The sequence below is a fragment of the Rhinatrema bivittatum genome, chromosome 1 (genome assembly GCF_901001135.1).
Source record: "Rhinatrema bivittatum chromosome 1, aRhiBiv1.1, whole genome shotgun sequence".
Taxonomy (NCBI): Eukaryota; Metazoa; Chordata; class Amphibia; order Gymnophiona; family Rhinatrematidae; genus Rhinatrema; species Rhinatrema bivittatum.
Genome location: NC_042615.1, coordinates 509,119,807 through 509,144,327, shown reverse-complemented (window position 1 = coordinate 509,144,327; position 24,521 = coordinate 509,119,807). Strand labels below are relative to the sequence as shown.

At 47.8% G+C, this 24,521-nt stretch overlaps 1 protein-coding gene across 9 annotated transcripts in view; it reads right to left on the bottom strand.

Annotated features, from left to right (window-relative positions):
* The window catches only part of HDAC6 (histone deacetylase 6), a 172,015-nt gene that overhangs the window by 76,060 nt on the left and 71,434 nt on the right, over window positions 1-24,521 (bottom strand). For all 9 annotated transcript variants that reach the window (XM_029611444.1, XM_029611455.1, XM_029611433.1 and 6 more), the window contains 6 exons: window positions 23,194-23,253; window positions 13,892-13,981; window positions 12,716-12,822; window positions 12,491-12,558; window positions 12,057-12,237; window positions 7,474-7,602 (listed from right to left, as the gene is read on the bottom strand). In XM_029611444.1, the coding sequence (XP_029467304.1) occupies window positions 7,474-7,602; window positions 12,057-12,237; window positions 12,491-12,558; window positions 12,716-12,822; window positions 13,892-13,981; window positions 23,194-23,253 (635 nt within the window). The remainder of the gene's footprint in view (window positions 1-7,473; window positions 7,603-12,056; window positions 12,238-12,490; window positions 12,559-12,715; window positions 12,823-13,891; window positions 13,982-23,193; window positions 23,254-24,521) is intronic.

The following is a 24,521-nucleotide window of genomic DNA, read 5'->3' as shown; positions in this document are numbered from 1 at the left end:
GAGAGGGTGGTGGATGCCTGGAATGCCCTTCCGGAGGAAGTGGTGAAGACTAAAACTGTGGAGGATTTCAAAGAAGCATGGGATAAACACTGTGGATCCCTAAAAGGCTAGAGGATGGGAATAAATAAAAACGCTTAACTGGCACGGAGCAGCAGTTACTACCCTTATGAGAAACATGGGGGTAAACCTGCACGGAGCTGCAGTTACTACCTTGGGAAGCTTGCTGGGCAGATTGGATGGACCATTTTGGTCTTTTTCTGCCGTCATTACTATGTTACTATATATCTGAACATGGTACTGGTTGGGTAATAGCAGATAAATTTGCAGATTCAGAATTGTAGAATACAAAGTTTGGCCTAGTCTGTGTGTGGGCTCACTAATCAGCTGTTCCCAGCCCAGTCCAGCTAAAGCCTGACGTAAGGACGAGGCTGCAGGTGGAAGGGGCTTTGTATTGAGGTGAAGGCTAAAATCTCCAGCCAACATTGTGTCAGATAGGGCCACAGGCAGAGTTGACAAAGACTCTAAAAGAGGAGATAAATTATGATTCAGTAACCCAGAGGGACAAACACAAATTAGTGACAGATTTAGAAATAAGCATCATTTCGTAGGGACTTTTTGAAGTTGAGGCTTTCCTACAAGGATGCAGGGAAGCCATGTCAATAAGTAAACCTCCTCCACACTGGTTAAGCCGTGGTTCTGAAAAAGGAATAACCATCTGGACAGATGGTATTTAGTATTAAATCATAGTCATAGAGCCAGGTCTTGGAAATCAAAACAGCATCAGGTGAGTGAGCGGATATTAAATCATGAATAATGGGAACTTTTTTCCTAACAGACAGAGCAATAAAAATCAAAAGTGAGAGAGGAAAACACTAAAGCAGCTGTTTTAATAGAAGGCATAATGGTAATTAAGGATGATTTTTGGAAGAGAAGAAGTTTACAACGATAGTGGTTGAGGTCACCATATTTTCCATTGCCAGTTATTGTATGAATTTCCTTAGTGATAAAGCATACAATGTATTAGAGGAGAACAGAAAAAAAGAATGACAAAGAAATAATCAGATACAACCTGTATAATGCAGTGGTTATGTCCATATAGGAAAATGAGTTCTTACCTGATAATTTTCATTCCTGTAGTACCATGGATCAGTCCAGACTGCTGGGTTTTGCCTCCCTTCCAGCAGATGGATACGGAGAAAAAAACTTTGAGGGCACCCCCTCTTAACTGGTGTGCCCCCTGCAGCTCCTCAGTATGAAGAATTCCCAAGCAAAAAAATGTATCCGTCGAACAGGATTATCAAGCAAAGACAAGGAAGAACTCCAATTGAACTATATACATGTGAAGTCTGAGTACAGAAAAAACCTGTACTCTCCTTCGGTCTGAAAAATAACCAGAAGAAAAAAAAAAAAAAAAGACTGCGGCATCAGATCGAGCAGACTCTTACAGACACGCGTCTGGACCGATCCGTGGTACTACAGGAACGAAAATTATCAGGTAAGAACTAATTTTGCTTTCCCTGTACGTACTCTGATCAGTCCAGACTGCTGGGATGTACCCAAGCTCCCCTAACTAGGGTGGGACTTCGAGAGTCCCGCTCGGATGACGCTGCCACCGAAGTTGTGGACATCCGAAGCCTGGACGTCCAAACAGTAATGTCTGGAAAAGGTATGCAGTGACTTCCAGGTCGCTGCCCTGCAAATGTCCTGTGGCGAAACCAAATTACTTTCTGCCCAGGAAGCCGCTTGCGACCTAGTCGAATGAGTCTTCAAACCCCCTGGGACAGGCCGCCCACGACCTATGTACGCGGAAGCAATGGCCTCTTTCAACCAGTGGGCTATAGAAGATTTGGAAGCTTTCTGGCCCTTCTTAGGATTGCTCCACGAGACAAACAAATGATCTGAGAGATGATAGGCGTTAGTGACTTCCAAATAACACAGAAGAACTCTTGACATCTAGATGCCACAACTCTTATGCATGAGGCGACTACAAGTCGGCATCAGTAAAAGCCGGGAGTTTCACAGGCTAATTCAGATGGAACGCTGAAACAACCTTCAGCAGAAAGGATGGAACTGTTCAGAGAGAGATCCCAGAATCCAAAAAGCACAGGAATGGTTCCTGGCAAGAAAGAGCGTGCAGCTCTGACACTTGTCAAGCGGAACAGATGGCCACCAAAAACATTATCTTCAGGGTTAAATCCTTCAAAGAGGCTTTCTTAAGGGGTTCGAAAGGGGCCTCACACAATACCTTGAGCACCAAATTCAGACTCCATGACAGACAGATAGGCTGAACAGGGGGGGATTTAGATGTTTTACCCCGTGGAGAAAAACAGACCACATCTGGATGGGCCGCCAGAGTCGCCCCCTTGAACTTTGCCTCTAAGGCACCCCAAGGCAGACACCTGCACCCGAAGGGAATTAGAGGATAAGCCCTTTTGGAGACAGTTCTGCAAGAAAGCCAATATCTGGGCCACCGAGGACCGACGAGGGAGGACTCCCCACTCACAATACGAAGACCTTCCAAACCCGAACGTAGGTTAAAGAGGTAGAGATCTTCCTTGCTCGAAGCAGGGTGGTAATGATATCCTCAGGATAACTTTCTTCCTCAACTTCTGCCTTTCAAAAGCTAGACCGCAAGACAAAAGCTATCTGCCCTGTCGAAAAATATAGGGCCTTGATTAAGAACGTTCTGAAGATGATTCAGGCACAGGGGGTCAACCACTGCTAGACTGACTAGGTCTGCAAACCAGGGTCTCTGGGGCCACTCTGGAGCCACCAAGATAACCTTTCCAGGATGAATTTCTATCCTTCTGAGAACCTTGCCATGAAAGAAACACAGAGCAGTATGTTGGTCAGCCATGAAAGCACCAAGGTGTCAACTCCTTTGGCTCAGTGTTCTCTTCTGCGACTGAAGAAGCACAGAGCCTTGGCATTCCTTTGAGTCGCCATCAAGTCCAGATGGGGAGGACCCCACCTGCGAGAGATGATGCACATTGCCTCTGAGAGCTCCCACTCTCCCGGGTCCAATCGCTGACAGCTCAAAAAATCCGCCTGCACGTTGCCGATCCTTGCTATGTGCGAGGCCACTAGCAAGGCCAAATGCTGTTCTGCCCAGGCCATCAGCTGCTCCACTTCTAAGACCACTGGATGACTCTTGGTCCCTCCTGGACTGTTGATGTAGGCCACTGTTGTCACATTGTCCGACAGGACTTGCACCGCCCAGTTGAGCAGGACCGGGAGAAAACTTTGCAAGGCTAACTGCACTGCTCTAGTTTCCAGGTGATTGATAGACCACGATGCTTCCTCTGCGACCATTGACCCTGGACAGACTGTGACTGGCACACTGTCCCCCAATCGGAGAGGCTGGTATCTGTTGTCATTACCACCCACTGAGGCACTTCGAGATCCACCCCATGCCTCAGGTGGTCCTGAATAAGCCACCAGCCAAGACTTGACCTGGCAGACTATGTGAGACGTAAGGGGACGTGAAACTCCTCTGACATTGGATCCCAACGGGACAGCAGTGCTCTCTGCAATGGCCTCATATGAACAAAGGCCCACAGAACCAACTCGTGTGGACGCCATGGAGCCAAGGACCTGCAAATAATCCCAGACTCTGGGCAGCAACACTGCTAGAAGCCATTGAACTTGTGTCTGCAACTTAACGGCTCTGTCTTCCAGCAGGAAGACCTTGCCCACGTGCATCGAACCCTAAGAAATTCAGGACTTGAGCCGGATGAAGTTGACTCTTGGACTGATTCACAACCCAACCAAGGGACTGCAGACGTCACAGGATCGTATCCACCGCTTGCTTGCAGAGGGCCTCTGACTTCGCCTGAATGAGCCAGTCGTCCAGGTACGGCTGGACCAGAATCCCCTCTTTGCTAAGGGCTGCCGCTACCATCACTATCACTTTGGTGAAAGTGCGAGGAGCCGTCGCCAGGCCAAAAGGAAGGGCGCAGAACTGGAAATGCAAACCAAGGGCCGCAAACCTAAGATCTCTGGTGAGCCCTGTGGATGCCTGTGTGCAGATATGCCTCCATCAGATCAAGGGAAGCCAAGAACTCCCCTCTGTGCACAGCTGCAATGACTGAGCGGAGGGTCTCCATCCGCAAACATGAGACTTTGAGGGACCTGTTTATCTTCTTCAGATCCAGTATTGGACGGAAGGAACCCTCCTTTTTCGGCACCATGAAATAAATGGAATAACTAACTCCTCCCAGGGAACGGGAACTATGAACCCCCAGGGATTCCAGCTTGTGGATGATCTGCTTTATTATTCCCCTCTTCACTGGTGATCCGCATGGGGAAATTACAAAGAGGTCCTGGAGAGGCCGAGCAAATTCTAGAGCATAGCTGGTTGCGATGATATTTAGATCCCACTGGTCAGACGTTATTTTGACCCATTCCTCATAAAAAAAAAAAGAGGGCCAACTGTCTGCCTATAACTGGGGTGGAGGAATGGGTCGGCCACATCTCTTTGAGAGGGAAGCACACTAAGCTGGGCCTTGGAGGAAACATCCGCCACCCAATTGCGCAACCATTAAAATCGCCGAGTGGTAATAGCAGACACCATAGTCCGGGAGGAGGTTTGCAGGAGATCATACAGGGCATCCACACCCATAGGCCACTGCCGCCTCCAGGCGCTCAGACTGCGTTGCCTCCTGTGGGGGAAGAACTCTGGAACTCAGAAACTGTCGTACCCATCGCAGGCTCGCCTGAAGCGTTAAGCTACTGCAGACCGCCACTCAAATACCAAGTTCCGAGACTTCAAAGATGTGCTTAAGGAGAACCTCTAAGCTTACGATCTTGGAAGCTCTTGAGGGCTGCTGCCCCGGTCACCGGAATGGTTGTCCTCTTGGTGACAGCTGACACTGAAGCATCCACCTTAGGTAACTTTAACAGCTCCAGAGTCTCCTCCGGCAATGGGTAGAGCTTGTCCATCACTCTTCCAACCCGCAGGCACGCTTCTGGAGTATCCCAAACCCAGATCATCAGCTGCTGAACTAAAACAGGGAAGGAAAAGGTCTTCGCCGGACCCCACAACCCCACCAAATCCGGGTCCACCGTGTCCTGGGTGGGATCCTCCGGAGGTACTGCAATTCCCAGCTCCGCCAGGACATGCGAGATGAAAGCATTAAGTTCGTCCCGTTGAAAAAGACGAACAACCTTAGGCTCATCCCCATCCAAGGGTACCACCTTCTCCACCTCATCTGGATTCACTCCTGAGGAAGAATGAGGGGCAGAGGAAGGGTCATCCTCCAAGGCCACTGTATGATCATGCTTCACCGAAGCAGGAACCTCCGAGGGGCTCCTGACCTTCCGTACCCGGATAGACCCCTGTGGCTCCAGCCGTCTCGGGACCTTCTTTGGCAGCTCCTCTGGAAACCAAGGCCTACACAACCCCCTGGGCTAGGCCTGGTGCATAAGGAGCACAAAATCCGCCAAGAAACCGGATGGGCCTCTGAAATCCCCCCCCCCCCCCCCAAGGGACCAAGGCCATCATCAGGGAGCTCATCAAAAGAGCCCTGGGGACCACCCAGGCTCAAATCTACTGGAAAGAGCACAGGAGGGAGATCCCCTCCTCCCCCTTCCCTTACAACTGCTCCTCCGCAGCAGATGTAAGGGAATCCAAAATGGCAGCCGTTCCCATGCTCCGTGGGAACGGGTCAGCCTCGCTCTCCTGCTAGCAGCCCGACAGCTTCACCCTGGAACCTGGACACTGTCGCTGTGCCGGATAAGCCCTCCCCGCTGGGGAGGCACCTCGAGCAGAGGCCCGAGTGGGAGAGCCGCGAAGTTGGCTCCCCGCAGGCCTTACAACGCGAACCACGTGGCATGCTGGCTACTAGAAATAAAAATGCGCGCACAACAGGCGCAGACCGCCACCAGTAGCCACAGGACTTGGGAACCTCCTGAAAACTTTGTCCCACTGCCAGAGATCAAGCCATGAAAAAGAACCCCACGCCACTTGCAGCTACCCCTCCGCTGGCAACAATGCTTGCTTTAGGTTTTTTTTTTGAAGAAGAAGAACTGTACTGGCTAGGAGGGCAAGAATTACGGCTACAACATAATTTGGAGAGATTCAAGAAAGATCTAAAAACGTGGCTTTTTAAACAGGCATTTGAGATGGTCACTGAAGTATAGGCCAGGTCTTTTTTTTATTTGATTCATTCTCTCCTTTTAGTCTGTTCTTATCTAATTTTAATATACATTTTAGTCTCTATTTATTAGTTTTATGAACTATTGTAATTTATTTTTTGGAAATTTTATGATGTACTTTTATTTCCTTCATTATTTGTTTTAAATTGCATATTGTAAACCGTAGAGATAGAACTTGCTTCTGTGCAACGGTATATAAAAATTGTATAAATAAATAAATAATCAATTCCGGATCCTCGCTGGGGCAGGGGAGGGAACCAGACCACTGGCTATCACCCTCGGCTCAAATCTGGAGCAAGCAGGGTCATCAACTCAAGCTCCTGAAAAGCCTTCTACCAGGGGGATAGTCCCCCTGGAACCTGCCATCCCCCTGGGAGGATGGAGAGATGTTCCTGTCCTGCTTGACAGCCACTGCTCTTAAAAAAAAAAAAGGGGAGATTTTTTCTCAAAGAACCTAAAAGTGGTTCAGGACCGCAGGTTTTGCACCACCACCTCCTGCTGAAGACAGAGAAATACTGAGGAGCTGCAGGTGGCACAGTGGGGGTGCCCTCAAAGTTTTTCTCTGTCTCCATCTGCTGGAAGGCAGGCAAAACCCAGCAGTCTGGACTGATCCGGGTACAAACAGGGAAATGCTAGATGCTTGAAAAGGGATGGCTACTGAAGGGTGCCTGAAGGGGGGGTACCCCTTTGTTGCACTCCTTTAGCATACAGCGTTTCAGGCAGCAAGCGGGGCCCCTTAAGCCAGTGCCTAGATGTCGTCACGGTAGGAGGAGCGAACCCACATGGCAAAGGGGGACTGCCGGTTGGAAAATGCAGCATAGTTCTGGCAGCTGAAGGCAAGTAAGCCCCCCCAGCCACTGGAATACCCTGGCAAAACAAAATAGCAACTGGCTTACCCCTCCTGCCTGAACCACACACGCTTCCTGTACTGTGCAGGATACAAAAATAGATGTACACCTTTCCTAATGTTCATCTCATTTACCAACAAGCTGGAGAGCACTTTTGGCAGCCCCAGAAATGCAAGCTCCAGCCATCTTAGTAAAACAAGAATTTCACAGCACCAGTCACCTGCATATAGGAGCATTTTCAAACTGCCAGCCTTGGTGCAGCCTTTTCCACCCATTTTTTCTGCATGCAAAATTTTGTCGGAAAATAAAGTTGCAAGGAATGACATTGTTTAGAAAATGAGAATCACACAAATGTAGTCAGACCATTGTAGATGGCGAATGTTAAAAAGTGAATCAACAATGCAGCCTCTGACCAGCCCACTAACAGACCTGGCCTTCACTTTTATTCCAAAGTCCAGATTTGACCTACCTGTGGCACATCTGTAGCTCGTCCATGGTGGCAGAGCGTGATGGCAGCCGGCAACAGCGACTCACCAAACCAAGATCCACATGCCGCTGGTAAATCCGGGATATGCGCTGGGGAACCTCAGGGTGACAGCTAGGAAGAAGACAAGACAACATAGCATGAGGACACAATATACAATGTATTCAGAAAGTATTCAGATCCCTTCACTTTTTCAACATTTTGTTACATTACAGCCTTATTCTAAAAAATGGTTAATATGCATTTTTCCCAGCCTCAATCTACACACAATACCCCATAATGACAAAGCAAAATCAGGTTTGTAGAATTTATGGAAATTAATTTTTAAAAAAATGAAATATCACATTTATATAATTATTCAGACCCTCTGCTATGACACTCAAAGTTGAGCTCAGGTGCATCCTGTTTCTATTGATCATCCTTGAGATGTTTCTCCAACTTGGAGTCCATCTGTGGTAAATTCAATTGACTGGACATGATTTGGAAAGGCACATACCTGTCTATATAAGGTCCCACAGTTGATGGTGCAGGTCAGAGCAAAATCAAGGCTATGAAGTCAAAGGAATAGTCTGTAGCCCTCCGGGACAGATTTTTGTTGAGGCACAGGTCTGGGATGGGTACAAAAACTTGCTGCAGCATTGAAGCCCCAAAGAACAGTGCCTGCCATCATTCTTAAATGGAAGAAGTTGACTCTTCCTACAGTTGGCTGCCGCCCAAACTGAGCAATCAGGAGAGAAGGGCCATGGTCAAGGAGGTGACCAAGAACATGATGGTCACTCTGACAGAGTTTTGCTGTGGAGATGGAAGAACCTTCCAGAAGGACAACCATTTCTGCAGCACGTCACCAATCAGAAGTCACTCCTCAGTAAAAGGCACATGACAGCCCACTTGGAGTTTGCCAGAAAAAACACTTAAAGGACTTTCAGAGCATGAGAAACAAGATTCTTTAGTCTGATGAAAACAAGATTGAACTCTTTGGCCTGCATGCCAAGCATGTCTGGATGAAACCAGGCCCTGCTCATCACCGAGCAAATACCATCCCTATGGTGAAACATGGTGGTAGCAGCATCATGCTGTGGGGATGTTTTTTCAGCTGCAGGAACTGGGAGATTAGTCAGGATCGATGGAAAGAAACAGAGGAAAGTACAAGAGATCACTGATGAAAATCTGCCCCAGAGCGCTCTGGACCTCAGTCCGGGGAGACTATTCACCTTCCAACAGGACAATGGCCCTAAGCACACAGCCAAGACAATGCAGGAATAACTTCGGCACAAGTCTGTAAATGTCCTTGAATGGTCCAGCCAGAGCCCGGACTTGAACCTGATTGAACATCTCTGGAGAAAGCCGATTGAAGCTGTGCATCAACATGCATCCAACCTGGCAGAGCTTGAGAGGATCTGCAGAGAAGAATGGGAGAAAATCCCCAAATCTAGGTGTGCCAAGATTGTAGCATCATACCAAAGAAGAGTTGAGGCTGAAATCACTGCAAAAGGTGCCTCAAAGTACTGAGTAAAGGATCTGAATACTTATGAAAGTGTGATATTTCAGGGTTTGTTTTTTTTTATTTTTATTTGCACAAATTTCTACAAACATGAAATTTGTCATCATGGGATATTGTGTGTAGATTGAGGAGGGAAAGGAAAATTGGTAATTTTCGTTTCTGTAGTACTATGGATCAGTCCAGACTCCTGGGTTTATTCATCCGTGCCATCACATGGAGACAGAGAAAGTAAAACTGACACTGCTTCATATACCCTGGTGCCACCTGCAGTTCCTCAGTATTGACCTGTACCCAAGCTACATCCAACAAAACATGCACTCAAAAAGAACTGGAAAAAAGCCTTCCAAAAACACTGGTAAAAAAAAAAAAGGACAAGCAAATTCTAACGCATAACAGTCTTTTAGTACACAGAGGACTTACTGATCTTGGGTGACCTTGGCCCACTCCTCGTAAAAGCGAGTCAGACGATCCCCTATAAAAGGGAACGATGGAGTGGGCCAGCCTCGCCTCATTGTGCAGATTTGGACCCAGAGGATCCTCCACTGATGGGGGCTCTGAAGGGCAGATGACCTCCACGAAAGGACTGCCCCCAGATCTGACAGAGAAAAAAAAAAAAAAAGTCTCTGCGCCACGGAAGCCCCCCTTGCCTGATGAGCTCTCCAATTGTCCAGAAATCGCAGATGCGATGGAAAGGTTAGTTGTCCTCAGGTCTGTCCTCAGGCAATTTATGCACCTTATTATCACCTAATTGCTTCACTAGTTGTTCCAGGTCCTCCCCAAATAAGAGATGTCCTCTGAAAGGCAAGGAAACCAGCCCGGACTTAGACAAAACATCCAAGAACCAGTTATGGAGCCACAAGAGATGCTGTGCGGAGACCGCAGCCCCCATAATAAGGGAAGACGTCCGCACTAAATCATACAAGGCATCCACCACATAAGCTATCGAAGCTTCCATCTGTTCCGCCTGACTCCCTTGGGAACCAACGGTCGCCTGTCCATCTTGGAGACGCTGCACCAGCGCAAGCAAGCTCTCTGCATGAAGCTGGAACAAATGGCAGCCCAGAGACTAAGAGCTGAAACCTCAAAAATCTGCTTGAGATGGACCTCCAGCTTGCGGCCCTGAACATCTTTCAGCGCCGCCATTCCCGTAACTAGAATGGTAGGCTTTTTTTGTGACAGCCGAGACTGCCACGTTCACCTTGGGGAGTGCAAAGAGTTCCAAGGTCTGCTCCGGCAACGTATAAAGTTTTGCCATTGCCCTGCCTACTCTCAATCCAGCATTTGGATACCCCATTCCTGATCTACCATCTTCTTTATCGACACATGATATGGAAACCCGGAAGGCGGGTTCCTCATGCCCTCCAGAACCAAATCCACCCCATCTTTGAGAGAGTCCTCCGGCAGAGGCTGGGGGATGAGAGGGGCAAGTTCCTCCTTGTGGAACAAACAGTGGATTTTGGGTCATCCCGGGACCAGGTCCGCCTCATCCCCCTGGACCGCGTGTCCGTAGCCACTGGATCCGCCGTTGGGTCCCCTGACAGCGCCACCCTCAGGTCCGAGTGATTGTCCAGCTGGACAAGCCGAACACAGAACTCTGGTGCCTGAAGTGTCCCACAACAGTCCAGGCCCAACTGGCCACGTTCCTGACTCTGGAGACAAAGTGGGAGAGTTCTAACCCTCCTGCTGAAAAGCAAGCCCTTCCTGCTGTGCCAAATAGGCCTTGTGCAGAAGCAGAATGAATTTGGGTGAAAAGGGACGAGAGGCCGCGGGAAGAGACTGCGGCCGTGACAAATTCCCACCCGCAGGTGGGGGACCCTGTCCCAGGGTGCCCTCTGAGTCCCCCTGTCCGGAGAAAGCATAGGAGGGAAATCTCCATTGGCCCCCGAAAGTGCGAGCATGACTGCCAGAGATTCCAAAATGGCCGCCATTCCTGCGGCTATGGGAGCGAAGGCAGCATGCGGTCTGAGCCGTCCAAAGCTACAGAAGTCGGGGCAGCCATGCTAGCCCCGAATTTCCTTCTTTTCATGGACACCAGTTGTTCGGAGGGCCCCTCCCACGAGATACAGGTTGCTCAAAGTCTGCAGCGATTCAGCCATGCGGAAGCTGCTCTACACATGTGGCAGGCCGACCCCCTCACCATCGATCTGCGGGAGGGCAGAGAAAACAGCTGAAAAAGGGACCCCTGAGAGAAAAGCAATGCAGACAGCTGCACCGGGGGGGGAGAGAACAGTCCTTACCGCTCCTCCTGCCTGCTTCGTTGGTTTTTTTTTTTTTTTAAACTTTAATCAGTCTCACCACAGTTTCCTGCTCTAACACTGAAAAGAGCTGTCCAGCTTAATTCAGAAAAATTAAGAAAAGGAGAAGGAAAAGGCAAAGGCAAAGTGAGATCAGCTAAGTGAGCCAAAGGAAAAGTCACTTAAGTGACCTCATGAAGGGGAAGGATCTGGACCAGGCGTACAAAAGGGTCACCAACCCCCAGCCTGTCCACCTCAACCAAGCAGGGTAGGGATTCCTCAGTAGGAACCCAGACTCCTGGGAGGAAGACTCAAAAGAATAAAAAGTTAGAAAAAAATACTGGGCAGACTAAAGAAACTGCAGGTTTATGCACCAGCCACCATCTGCTGGAGACAGAAATACTGAGGAACTGCAGGTGGCACCAGGGTATATGAAGCAGTGCCAGTTTTACTTTCTCTGTGTCCATCTGCTGGCATGGAAGAATAAACCCAGAAGTCTGGACTGATCCGGATACGTACAGGGAAAATGCATATAATCATTTTAAAATAAGGCTGTAACATAAAAAGTGGCAAAAGTGAAGGGATCCGAATACTTCCTGAATACATTGTATCCAGCATATGCAGCAGCAGTACAAGCTTCCCCCTCACACACATACACATTGCCCCAACACAGAACAGGTACAGCATGGGTAGGAGCAGTACAAGGTTGCCTCAAGCTTCCATCACACACTCCTCCTCCTTCCAGGACAGGTACTCACAGGCAGCAGCAGTACAAGCTTCCCTCACACATGCCACCCCACCCCTCCCAAAGCAGCAATATAAGCTTCCCCAACCTGTCCCACAAGTTGTAGTGCTCCTTCATCATCTCATCGTAGACAAGTCCTGTGCGATCCTTTGGTAAAGGTCTCATGATTTCTACCATTGTTGCATCTAACAGAGCATCTAGGGCCTCGGGGCTCAGCATCTCTCTGTCTGCCTGCTCTTTTTCCTCTTCAGGTGACAGATCCCCTGACCCTGAGGAGAACAAATCATACATCAAACTTCCTAACGTTTCCCATACAAGCACCACAGCCAGCATTAGCCATGTAGAGACCAGGCTCTAGATGTCAATATAAAGCAAGACCCAGGCACAAGTGAGGCTCCAGTAGGGCTTCCCATCAAGGAGCAAAAACAGAGTCAAGGAGGGATTACTGAGTGAGTGAGAGAGGGGGCACAAGACGACTGCACAAAATGCACTCTATAGGAGCATCTCTTTGAGAGTTCTTACCATAGTGCCACAGGTTCTTCCAGTATTTACAGTGGGCACCGATTGTTTCAGAAACAGATTCCAGAGCACTGCAGGAAAAAAACAAAAGCATTAGTTAAACTAAACAGATGCTACTCTCTCCTCATCACTTGCTCTGTTTATTGCCCCGGCTTTCCCCCCCCCCCGTCTGCCCTTTTTCTTCCCTCAGCTGTTACTCACTCTGTTACTGCCCCTGTGACCTCTCACCTCAGGCATGGTGTTACAGGGGAGGCAAGCTTGGGGCAGGGGTCTCCCAGTAGAATCTTCAGTGCTGTGCAAACCCCTTCCGCCAGTGAGCGCAGGTTGTAGCCACCCTGTGCAGAATCACAGAAGACAACCAGCATTAGTACACCCAACTGCAGACAAACCCCACGTACTCAGTCAATCACAAAAGCTCTTAAAAATGCAGTGTCAAATAATAATTGCCTTTCCCTTCTATTGTGAAATGCTGATACTTATCTGTAAAAATTTGTGAAAATTCAATAAATAGATAAAAAAAAAAAGTGTAGTGTCAATAAATAAATAAATAAATAAAGGGTCGAGGGGGGGAGAAATCAGAGAAAAACATAAAAAGAATATAAAAGCTTAAACATTTAGATTTTTCAATACACCTCATGGACCTTTTTTCATGCTATTCACCACTTACAAACTCATTTACTTTTCTGATCTTGCCTTCAGTCACCTGAGACAGGTCTTTGACTAAAATTTGCTCTTGATTTTTGCATGGTTTTCTGTCTGTTTGATGCTACTTGAGATGCTCTGTAATGAACAGTGTCTGATGTAATTCCATAGTCTATCTGTGCTGTTTTGCTCCTATTACTCATTATCTGTCCAATGTATTTCTTTGTGTTTAGCATTGCCGATGATCTCTTATAAAAACAAACAGATGGTGTTGCAACACTTTGTATAATAGATATTAACAGGATAGTTTTGGATATTTTTTCTTTTTTTGAGAAATTTATTCCACCCATTCTCCTTTTTATGCTCCTCTTCTGATATTAATTCAATAATGTATCTGTGGTACTCTGATCCCTTCTCTCCAAAACTTCGACGCAAGTACCAAAGCACTTATAAAAACCAATCAGAATGCAGCTCTTTATTGAATATCTGCATAAGCCACTGCTACTTCCTTTTAACCCCTATTTCTGGCCATCAGCCTCATCCTATCTAGGCTCTTTTGTTCTTCCCATCCCCCTCTAAGACAAGGCAGCATTTCCTGTGACAACCCCACCTTCCCCATGCCTCTAACTACTCCTGGCCAGCCCATAGATTAGTCCCTGGATTCAAAAACCAACCTCCGTATGCTGGGGGATTATAAACAAAGCATCTTCCAACTACCACCACTGCCCTAAGCAAATGATTATATAGGAATGAGAGCCTTACCTCTAGAGACAGAATCAGCTTCCCTCCTGCCAGCCCCATCAACAAGTGCGTGAGATGAGCAAAGCATGCTGGCGATGTTGCCATTTCGCCCTACAGCAAAGCAAAGAGAAAAACCATTAGCTGAGTCCCAGCTGTATTCCTAATTTGCATCTGGTCAGCAGGAGGCTTTGGATGCTGCCTTGACTGGAGGTATACACATCCCAGCAGCCCTGAGTACATGTAACACAAACACCCTGCAGTGCCATTGGCCAGAAAGCTAACTCTTAATATTGTGTGCCCTGATTGACCCTGGAGAGACAGAACTTGCCCTGAAGGTTCTGGAATTCTCCAGTCTGGGCTGGGAGTGCAGAGGGATCAGATCTCTGTGCTGAGGCCCTGTTCAGCTCCTGTGGACAGTCTTTTCCTGACCTCGCCAGGCACTAGCTAAGTAATGAAAAAGTGACCAGTTAACTTTTGCTGTATAACCCTTATTGTTTTACTTGTTTCTGTTTGTAGTTTAAAATCTTTTATCCATTCACTATTCCTACCTTTTCTTAATAAAATTATTAGTTTGTTAGCTCTGCTTGCCTTGGACTGACTCATGATCCTGGTATTGTGTATATTTGGTCTGTGGGTGTATTTCTAGGAATTGTGCCCCCCCCCCATGGTTATGAGGGATCGCAGTGTCCCTAGATACCACCAGGGGATAACTTACAGACAGGGAACTTGCCCAGAGGCAAGCAGGAACCCAGCTGGCAGGTGGGATGTTGCCCATGTAGAAGCATGTGTGTAGGTACAAATAAGCCTGTGCAGTGCTTGGCAGGAACCTCCAAATGGCCACAGGGTTACAGTGAGTGGGTGTTAGGGGTGGTGCTAAGGCATTATATGGCACACTGCTTCAGTATTCCTCCAAGCATTACTTACAGAGTACTGCCAGCTTACAAAAAACACATAAGGTGAATCAGAACTCAGAGCCAAAGAGGTCTATTTACTAAAGTTTGTTAACACTAATACAAGCATTCATGCACACTGAATAACACATGTTATTGTGCATTTGCACACTTTATTAGTCTGTGTTAACATTAAGGCAGCATTTAAAAAAAATTGAGCTGTCTCAAATCAAATTTCATGAAAAGTAACTCAATATTATTAATATGGGTTCCTGAAAATCACATTAAAATATATTTAGAGTTAAGAACATAAGAATATGCCATACTGGGTCAGACCAAGGGTCCATCAAGCCCAGCATCCTGTTTCCAACAGTGGCCAATCCAGGCTATAAAAACCTGGCAAGTACCCAAAAACTAAGTCTATCCCATGCTACTGATGCTAGTAATAGCAGTGGCTATTTTCTAAGTCAACTTGATTAACAGCAGGTAATGGACTTCTCCTCCAAGAACTTATCCAATCCTTTTTTAAACATAGCTATACTAACTGCACTAACCACATCCCCTGGCAACAAATGCCAGAGTTTAATTGTGTGTTGAGTGAAAAAGAACTTTCTCTGATTAGTTGTAAATGTGCCACATGCTAACTTCATGGAGTGCCCCCTAGTCTTTCTATTATCCGAAAGAGTAAATAACCGATTCACATTTACCTGTTGTAGACCTCTCGTGATTTTAAACACCTCTATCATATCCCCACTTCAGCTGTCTCATCTCCAAGCTGAACAGCCCTAACCTCTTCAGCCTTTTTTCATAGGAGAGCTGTTCCAGCCCCTTTATCATTTCGATCGCCCTTCTTTGTACCTTCTCCATCGCAACTATATCTTTTTTGAGACCAGAATCATACACAGTATTCAAGGTGCGGTCTCACCATGGAGCGATACAGTGGCATTATGACATTTTCCGTTTCATTCACCATTCTTTTTCTAATAATTCCTAAACATTCTGTTTGCTGCAGCACACTGAACTATCATTGTGTAACTATAGCATGGATTAGTTTTCCCTATATGCATTACCTTGCACTTATCCACTTTAATTTCATCTGCCATTTGATTGCCCAATTTTCCAGTCTCACAAGGTCCTCCTGCAATTTATCACAATCCGCTTGTGATTTAACTACTCTGAATAATTTTGTATCATCTGCAAATTTGATTACCTCACTCACTGTATTCCTTTCCAGATCATTTATAAATATATTGAAAAGCACAGGTCCCAGGACAGATCCCTGAGGCACTCCACTGCCCTCCCCCCTCCACTGAGAAAATTGTCCATTTAATCCTACTCTCTGTTTCCTGTCTTTTAACCAGTTTGTAATCCACAAAAGGACATTGCCACCTATCCCGTGACTTTTTACTTTTCCTAGAAGCCTCTCATGAGGACTTTGTCAAATGCCTTCTGAAAATCCAAATACACTACATCTACCAGTTCACCTTTATCTACAATGTTTATTAACCCCTTCAAAAAAGTGAAGCAGATTTGTGAGGCAAGACTTGCCTTGGGTAAAGCCATGCTGACTTTGTTCCATTAAACCACATCTTTCTATATGGTCTGTGATTTTGATCTTTAGAACACTTTCCACTATTTTTCCTGGCACTGAAGTCAGGCTAACTGGTCTGTAGTTTCCCGGATCGCCCCTGGAGCCCTTTTTAAATATTGGGGTTACATCAGCCATCCTCCAGTGTTCAGGTACAATGGATGATTTTAATGATAGGTTACAAATTTTTACTAATAGATCTGAAATTTCATTTTTTAGTTCCTTCAGAAGCCTGGCATGTATACCATCCGGTCCAGGTGATTTACTACTCTTCAGTTTGTCAATCAGGCCTACAACTCAGGAAGTGCAGTTAAGTTATAGCATTATTTCGGGAAGCTAACAATCCTTTATGGGGGCTCTGAGCTCTGTCCCACATCTGTGACTGAAGATAAAGACTCCACTCCCATCTAGGCTGATCCCCGCCCTCCCCCCCCGCCTCCCCACTACACCCAGGCCAGTAATGTCAAAGACAACCCCCCCTCTAAAGGATGATATGCAAGACGTCAAAGGCAGCTCAACTCCCCAAACACCCCCATGCTGAAGTTTCCCCTCCTCCTTAACATGCAGGTAAAGGAAAATTGGTCCTTACCTGCTAATTTTCGTTCCTGTAGTACCACGGATCAGTCCAGACTCCTGGGTTTTGCCTCCCCTCCAGCAGATGGAGACAGAAGTTTTAACGTACTCTGTCTTTTACCCCTGAGGTGCCACCTAGAGTCTGTCAGTATTACACTGAACCCAAGCAGAAAGATTAAAGCATAACTTCCACATAAACATCCTCCCCCCGAAGAGCAGAGGGATTGAAAAATTTGCAATTCAACGAACGAAACCATGCCCATACTCTTCCCCTGAAAAGGGGGGCATTCGGTATACTTGCAGAAATATGACTAACTACTGGCCGAGCGGACTCTCCGTTTTCCCATGGGCGGTACTCTGGACTGATCCGTTGTATTACAGGAATGAAAATTAGCAGGTAAGAACCAATTTTCCTTTCCCTGTACATACCCGGATCAGTCTAGACTACTGGGATGTACCAAAGCTTCCCTAACCAGGGTGGGACAGAGTCCCGCTCAGAGTACACTGGCCCTGAAGGAACTGGGCTCAGGGGCCCAGACATCCAGACGATAATGCCTGGCAAAAAAGTGTGTGTAGATTTCCAGGTAGCCGCTCTACAAATTTCCTGTGGCGACACCTATTGACATTCTGCCCACGAGGCCGCTTGCGATACAGTAGAATAAGCTTTAAGACCAACCGGAATCTGACGGCCCTGAACAAGGTAAGCCAAAACAATAGCTTCCTTTAGCCAGCGTGCGATAGTGGCCCTCCTGGGTCCACTCCCCAGAACAAACAGATGGTCCGAAAGACGGAAACTGTGCATGACCTCCAAGTAACGCACCACCACCCTCTTTACGTCCAATTTCCTTAAATCCCTAGACTCTGGAGTAGAAGAATCCAGACCCGTGAAAGAAGGGAGCTCCACTGACTGATTCAAATGAAAGGAGGATACCACTTTCGTGAGAAAGGAGGGAACTGTTCTTAAGGAGACTCCTGCTTCAGAAATCCATAAGAAGGGCTCCCTGCAAGATAAAGCCTGAAGCTCGGAAACACGCCTTGTTGAGGAGATAGCCACAAGAAAAATGACCTTCAATGTCAGATCCTTCAGGGTCGCTCGTTTCAATGGCTCAAAAGGAGCATTACAAAGGGTGCGGAGAACCAGATTGAGCTTCCACGAAGGATAGGGGTTCCAGACAGGAGGACGCAAATGCTTAGCCCCTCTCAGAAAATGAGCCACATCCGGATGAGATGCTAGCGCAACCCCCTGCACCTTTCCACGAAAATAACCAAGGGCCGCCACCTGAACTCGTAGGGAATTAAACGCCAGCCCCTTGGCTAATCCAGCCTATAAAAAATCCAGAACTTCCGGAATTGAAGCCCTGGATGGCTGCACTTCGTGGTCTAGATACCAGGATTCAAACACTCCCCAAAACTCTAACGTACGCCATGGAGGTAGAAGTTTTACAGGAATGTAGGAGCGTTGCAATAACCACCTTCGAGTAACCCTTAGTCCTTAATTGCTGCCTTTCAAAAGCCATGCCACTAGACAAAAGCGATCTACCTCTCTAAAACAAACGGGGCCTTGTTTCAGGAGATTCAGAGACGGCTGAAATCTCAGCAGACCGTCCACTGCTAGATTCAGAAGGTCGACAAACCACGGACGCCTCGGCCACTCCGGAGCCATGAGTATCACCTTGCCCTGATGAGCTTCAATACGGCACAGAACTTTCTGACCAACGGCCACGGCGGAAAGACGTACAACAGAACGTCCTTTGGCCAGGGAAGGACTAGAGCATCTACCCCCTCTGCTCCTGGTTCTTGTCGCAGACTGAAAAATCGAGGCACCTTGGCATTGCGGCACGTCGTCATGAGATCCATGGAGGGCATGGTCCAGCATGTGCACAGAAGATGAAAGGCCTCTTCGGAGAGTTCCCACTCCCCCGGGACCAACTGGTGGTGGCTGAGAAAAATCGGCTTGCACATAGTCTACCCTGGCAATGTGAAAGGCCGCAATCTTGTAGAGGTGTTGCTTTGCCCAGTTGATTAAAAATTGAGCTTCTGCCACCACTGGACGACTCCTGGTTCCCCCCCCCCCCCCGACGATTGATGTAAACCACTGTCATCTCATTGTTGGAGAGTACCCTCACTGATCGTCCCTCTAAAGGAAGGAGGGCCTGCAGCGCCAACCGAACTACTTTGGTTTCCAACCGATCGATCGACCAGGAGGATTCCGTTCTTGTCCATTGGCCTTGCACTGCCATTCCTTGACAAACCGCTCCCCACCCGGAGAGACGGGCATCGGTGGTTACCACTATCCAGGAGGGAATTTCCAAATCCACCCCCCGCTGTAAATTGTCTGAACACAGCCGAATCCGTCAGTGGGAGAAGATGAAACTGTTCGGAGAGTGGATTCCACCAGGAGAACACATTATGTGCAAAGGCCCAAGGCACCAGTTCGAGAGTGGAAGCCATCGAACCAAGGACCTGCAAATAATCCCAGACCCTGGGACAAGGCATGGATCGCAAGGACTCCACCTGAGTGAGAAGCTTGGACAATCTTTCCTCTGTAAGAAAAACCTTTCCCAAGATCTTGTGAAACAGAGCACCTAAAAACTCCAAGGACTGGTAGGGAACCAGGTGACTCTTGTCGGGGTTGACCACCCAACCCAACAAGCTCAACATCTGTAGCACCCTCTGAAATGCTATTCTGCAAAGGTGTTCTGACTTCGCCCGAATCAGCCAATCATTCAGGTAGGGGTGTACCAGAATCCCCTCCTTTTGCAGGGCCACTGCCACAACCACTATCACCTTGGTGAAGACTCTGGGCGCAGTCGCCAGACTGAACGGTAGAGCGCAAAATTGAAAATGATGCCCCAGGATTGCAAACTGCAAATATTTCTGATGATCCAGGCGTACATGAAGGTGCAAGGAAGCTTCTGTCAGATCCAGAGACACTAGAAATTCCCCTCTGTGTACAGAAGCTATCACCAAGCGAAGAGTTTCCACCCGAAAACGAGGCACCTTTAGAGTCCGATTGACTCTCTTTAAGTCTAGGATGGGACAGAAGGTGCCCTCCTTGAGCACCATGAAGTAGATGGAGTAGCGCCCTCGCCTGAGCTCTCCTGCGGGTACTGGAACTATGGCACCTAGGTCCTGTACCGCCTGGCGTTTTTGGTGGTACCCGCCTGAGGAAACCATGTACCGCTCATGGATCAGCTGAGCAAAATCTAACGAGTAACTGTGTTCTACTATACTGAGGACCCACTGATCTGAGGTTAAGTTGGTCCACTCTTCTAGAAAAAGGGATAACCTCCCCCCTATTCTTGGGACAGAAGAGTGGACCGGCCTCACTTCATTGCGCTGACTTGAGACCCCCAGGAGATTGTGGGGCTCTATCTCTGGCAGGCCAGCGCCCTCGAAAGGACTGATTCCAAGAAGACTGGCGGCCGGGACCCTGTCGAAAGGACGAACTGGCAGACCGTGAAGAGCGAAACCGGTGATTTCCCCGAAATCTCGCCTGTTGAGGAAAGAATCCTCTCACCCTGGGTCTATCCTCCGGCAACCTATGGACTTTATTCTCCCCCAGAGATTTTGTCATGTCCTCCAACTGTTGCCTGAAAAGCAGCTTACCCTTGAAGGGTAAGGAACCCAGTTGAGCCTTAGACGAAACATCTGCAGCCCAGTGTCTAAGCCAGAGAAGCCTGCGGGCAGACATGGCCAAAATCATAATTCTTCTAGAAAGTCCATAACAGATCATAAAGCGCGTCAGCACTGTAAGCTACCGCTGCCTCCAGGCGCCCCACTTGCACCGCCTTACTCTCAGAAAGGGATGCTGTTGCTTGCAAATCCTGCACCCAGCGGAGACTGGCTCGTAGCACGAAACTGCTGCACACAGCAGCCCAGACTCCTAGGGCGGAAACCTCAAAAATCTTTAAGTTGCAACTCCAATTTGCGATCCTGCAAATCCTTCAGGGCAGTGGCTCCTGTTACAGGGATGGTGGTTTTCTTGGTCACTGCCGAGACCGCAGCGTCCACCTTAGGGATTTTAAGGAGGTCCAGCGCTTCCTCCGAAAGTGGGTATAACTTGTCCATAGCCCGACTTACCTTTAAACCAAAGTCCGGAGTGTCCTACTCCTTAAAACAAAAGATCCGTAACAGACATATGAAACGGAAAGGATAGAGCTGGACCCCTGAGCCCCACCATCACCGGATCCATAGCCCCAAATCGTGAGTCCTCTGGAGGAACCTCAATGCCCAGCTCCTCCTGAATGGCCAGGATAAGTGGACCTAGTTCATCCCTTTTGAAGAGGCAGACCACTTTGGGATCATCGCCCTCCACTAGAGGCGCGCCCACTGGTTTGGCCGGCTGGAGCTGGTGATCCTGATCTGCATCCGGTCCCTCACCAGGGGCTTGTGGAGGAGACTCCCCTTCATCCGCACCGTCCGTATCTGAACTGTCCACTGGACCGGAAAGGGCGTTTGGCCTTGGGGGCTTCTATGCCACTGTGTGACTCGGTACGCTTATGGAGTGATGAGGCTCCTGTCCTAGCCCCCAGGAATGCCGGGACCTCACGGGGTACCTTAGTACCCTGGCTCTTTGCTGCTTTCTGTGCTTTGAAGGCTTTATGCAACAACAAAACAAAATTGGAGAATGAGGAAGACTCATCTGAGTCTTTCCCCTGTTCCTCCTCTGAGGAAGAGATCTGAGCTGCTTGCAAGTCGCCCCCCCGGGGCAGCCGGACACGGCGAAAGATGTGGCGGGGAGCTCCCCTCCCCCAGGGCAGCCTTCTCCTACTCCCTGAACGTTCGCAGTAAGGCTTCAGCACCTACGCTGAGGAGAAAAGGGTCCTGAGGCTGCCACAGCAATTCTACCCTCCCAAGGTCCCTGTGTGCTCTAGAGCTGCTGCGATGCGATTTCGCCAGAATCGGCTTCCCCGAAGAGCCTTCCCCTCCCGACAAGCACCCAGTACAAACTCCAGCCCGCAGACCGCACCATGCGGCATGATCCCTGAGCTAAATTAGGAGCGGGGCCCAAAAAAACAACCAGCGTGACCAAGACAAACCCCCGGGAGCTCGTAGGAACTGAAAAGGACGACAAAAACAGCATCGGAAGGAAGGAGGGCTGAAAGAGACCGCTAGGCCGGCTCAGAAATTAAATAAGTCACCTCAGCATTGTTTTTTCCTGTGTGCAGATCTTCAGAGGGTGAGTGAACCGGGCTCCCAGGTATCACCCTCAGCTGTGGGCAGTTACAGGGCTCCCAACCCTTTGCTCCAGAGCCTCTGTTACCAGGGGGGACTGTCCTACCAGGACCTAGCAACCCCTTGGGAGGCTTAAAGAGATATCTTCTGGTTTTTTGGTTTGTTTTTTTTTAAGATTCCCGAAGGAACAAATACCAAACTAAAAACCTAACACCAAACCCAGACTAAAGGTTTTGCACCTCCACCATCTGCTGGAGGACAGAGAAATACTGACAGACTCTAAGTGGCACCTCAGGGGTATAGGACAGAGTCCGTTAAAACTTCTCTGTCTCCATCTGCTGGAGGGGAGGCAAAACCCAGGAGTCTGGACTGATCTGGGTACGTATAGGGAAAGATGTGCATGAGGGCACTGAGCATCACTTTGGATCCTAGCACCAGCAGGGAGAAGCATTTCCTCCTGCCCCCAATTTATGTTTCAAAGACATCTGATGGGATAGACATCAGGGTCCCAGAGCTCCTTGACCAAGATATTAGAGGTGTGGAAGGGCATGAATTGATGCCTGGAGTTTTCTGGCTGGGAACTAGCCCAAGGGAGGGGTGGAGGATTTGTTTTTATTCATTACATTAATAAATTGCTTATTTCTACAGACCAATGCGACATACAAAGTGAATATATACTACAATTGTTAAAACAATGCAATGCAAAAAAACAAAACAACCCCCCCCCTTACAATCAATTTCTGGTGTCAGAGGGATGGGGCCCTCATCAGGCCTGCTGACACCATGGGCCATATCAGGCCTTGCATTAGTAGTGCAGCAATGCACGAGCATTACAATGACAAATCCAGTTTTAAAATGCAGAATTTACTAAAGGCTTATGCCCGTTAGTAAAATCATAGTTAATGACTGCATTAAAAACAGCCATTAATGCAGGTTACTGGATGATTTTAACATAGCTTAGTAAATATGGTCCCTAGGTCTGAGCTTGGGAACTTGCTAAAGGTCTCTCAGCAAGCATCTACTTTCTCAGAGGTACAGAACCAGTCCTGGAACAGGGAGACTACAGAGTGTGGAGCTGTGCATTTATTTCTTACCTTGGGGTCTCCCACCACAGAGTCAAACCCGGCTGCTACCAAGACCAAGTTGGGCTGAAACTAGAGAGAAAAGACAGGAAGAACAAAAAACACAAAAAGATGTTACCCTAGCCAGTCCTTCACACTCACACTCCAGTGACACAGCTTTGAGAATATTGATTCTCAGCAGGAACAGAGCACCAAAAGCACATCATTTTCTACTTTAAGGGGAACATTTTCAACAGAGCACCTAACTGCAAAGGCACACATTAACCCAGCCGATTGTCAAACACAAGGAGGTCCATATTAAAAAGCCATTTAGACTGATTACCATTTAGTTGGAAAACACTTTTGAGTTAACTGGGCATGTTCATCCAGATAAGAAAGGAAAATAGAGAAATTACTTACCTGATAATTTTGTTTTCCTTAGTGTAGGCAGATGGAAAACTAGTGTTACTGGTTCTTACCTGCTAATTTTCGTTTCTGTAGTACCATGGATCAGTCCAGAGTCCCACCCTAGCGTAGAGGTAATGGAGAGTCTGCTCGTTTCAGCATTAGTTTATTTCTGGTCTGCAGATCAATCTTGTTTTCCATGTTGGGGTGAGTGATCCGGTTAAGGTTCAGTTACTGTATATTGTTAGTTTGGTTTTGGTACCATTCTGCTTTGTTATTGAGTAATACTGACGGACTGTATGTGGCACCTTGATATATATGGCAGAGTCCTTCAAAACTTCTCTGTCTCCATCTGCTGGAGGGGAGGCAAAACCCAGGAGTCTGGACTGATCCATGGTACTACAGGAACAAAACTTAGCAGGTAAGAACTAGTAACCACTAGTTTTCCATCTGCCTACACTAAGGAAAACAAAATTATCAGGTAAGTAATTTCTCTATTTTCCTTTCTTATCTGGATGAACATGCCCTGTAAGAACCAATTTTCCTTTCCCTGAACATACCCGGATCAGTCCAGACTCCTGGGATGTACCAGAGCTTCTCTTACCTGGGATGGGATCCAGAGAGGCCTGCTCTAAGCACACCTTCTCCAAATCCTTCCGCACCCGGGGCCTGGACATCCAGCCAGTAATGCCTGGTAAAAGTATGTAAGGATTTCCATGTAACCGCTCTACAAATCTCCTGCGGTGAAACCTGTTGGCATTCTGCCCACGACGACACCTGCGAACGAGTAGAATGTGCTCGGAGACCCACTGGTAAGGGCTTGCCACGTAGCAAATATGCAGAATTTATAGCCTCTTTCAACCATCGGGCGATCGTCATTTTAGATGCCATATTGCCCCTTTTGGGACCTCTCCAGAGCACAAAGAGATGATCCAAGACACAAAAACTGTTGGTAA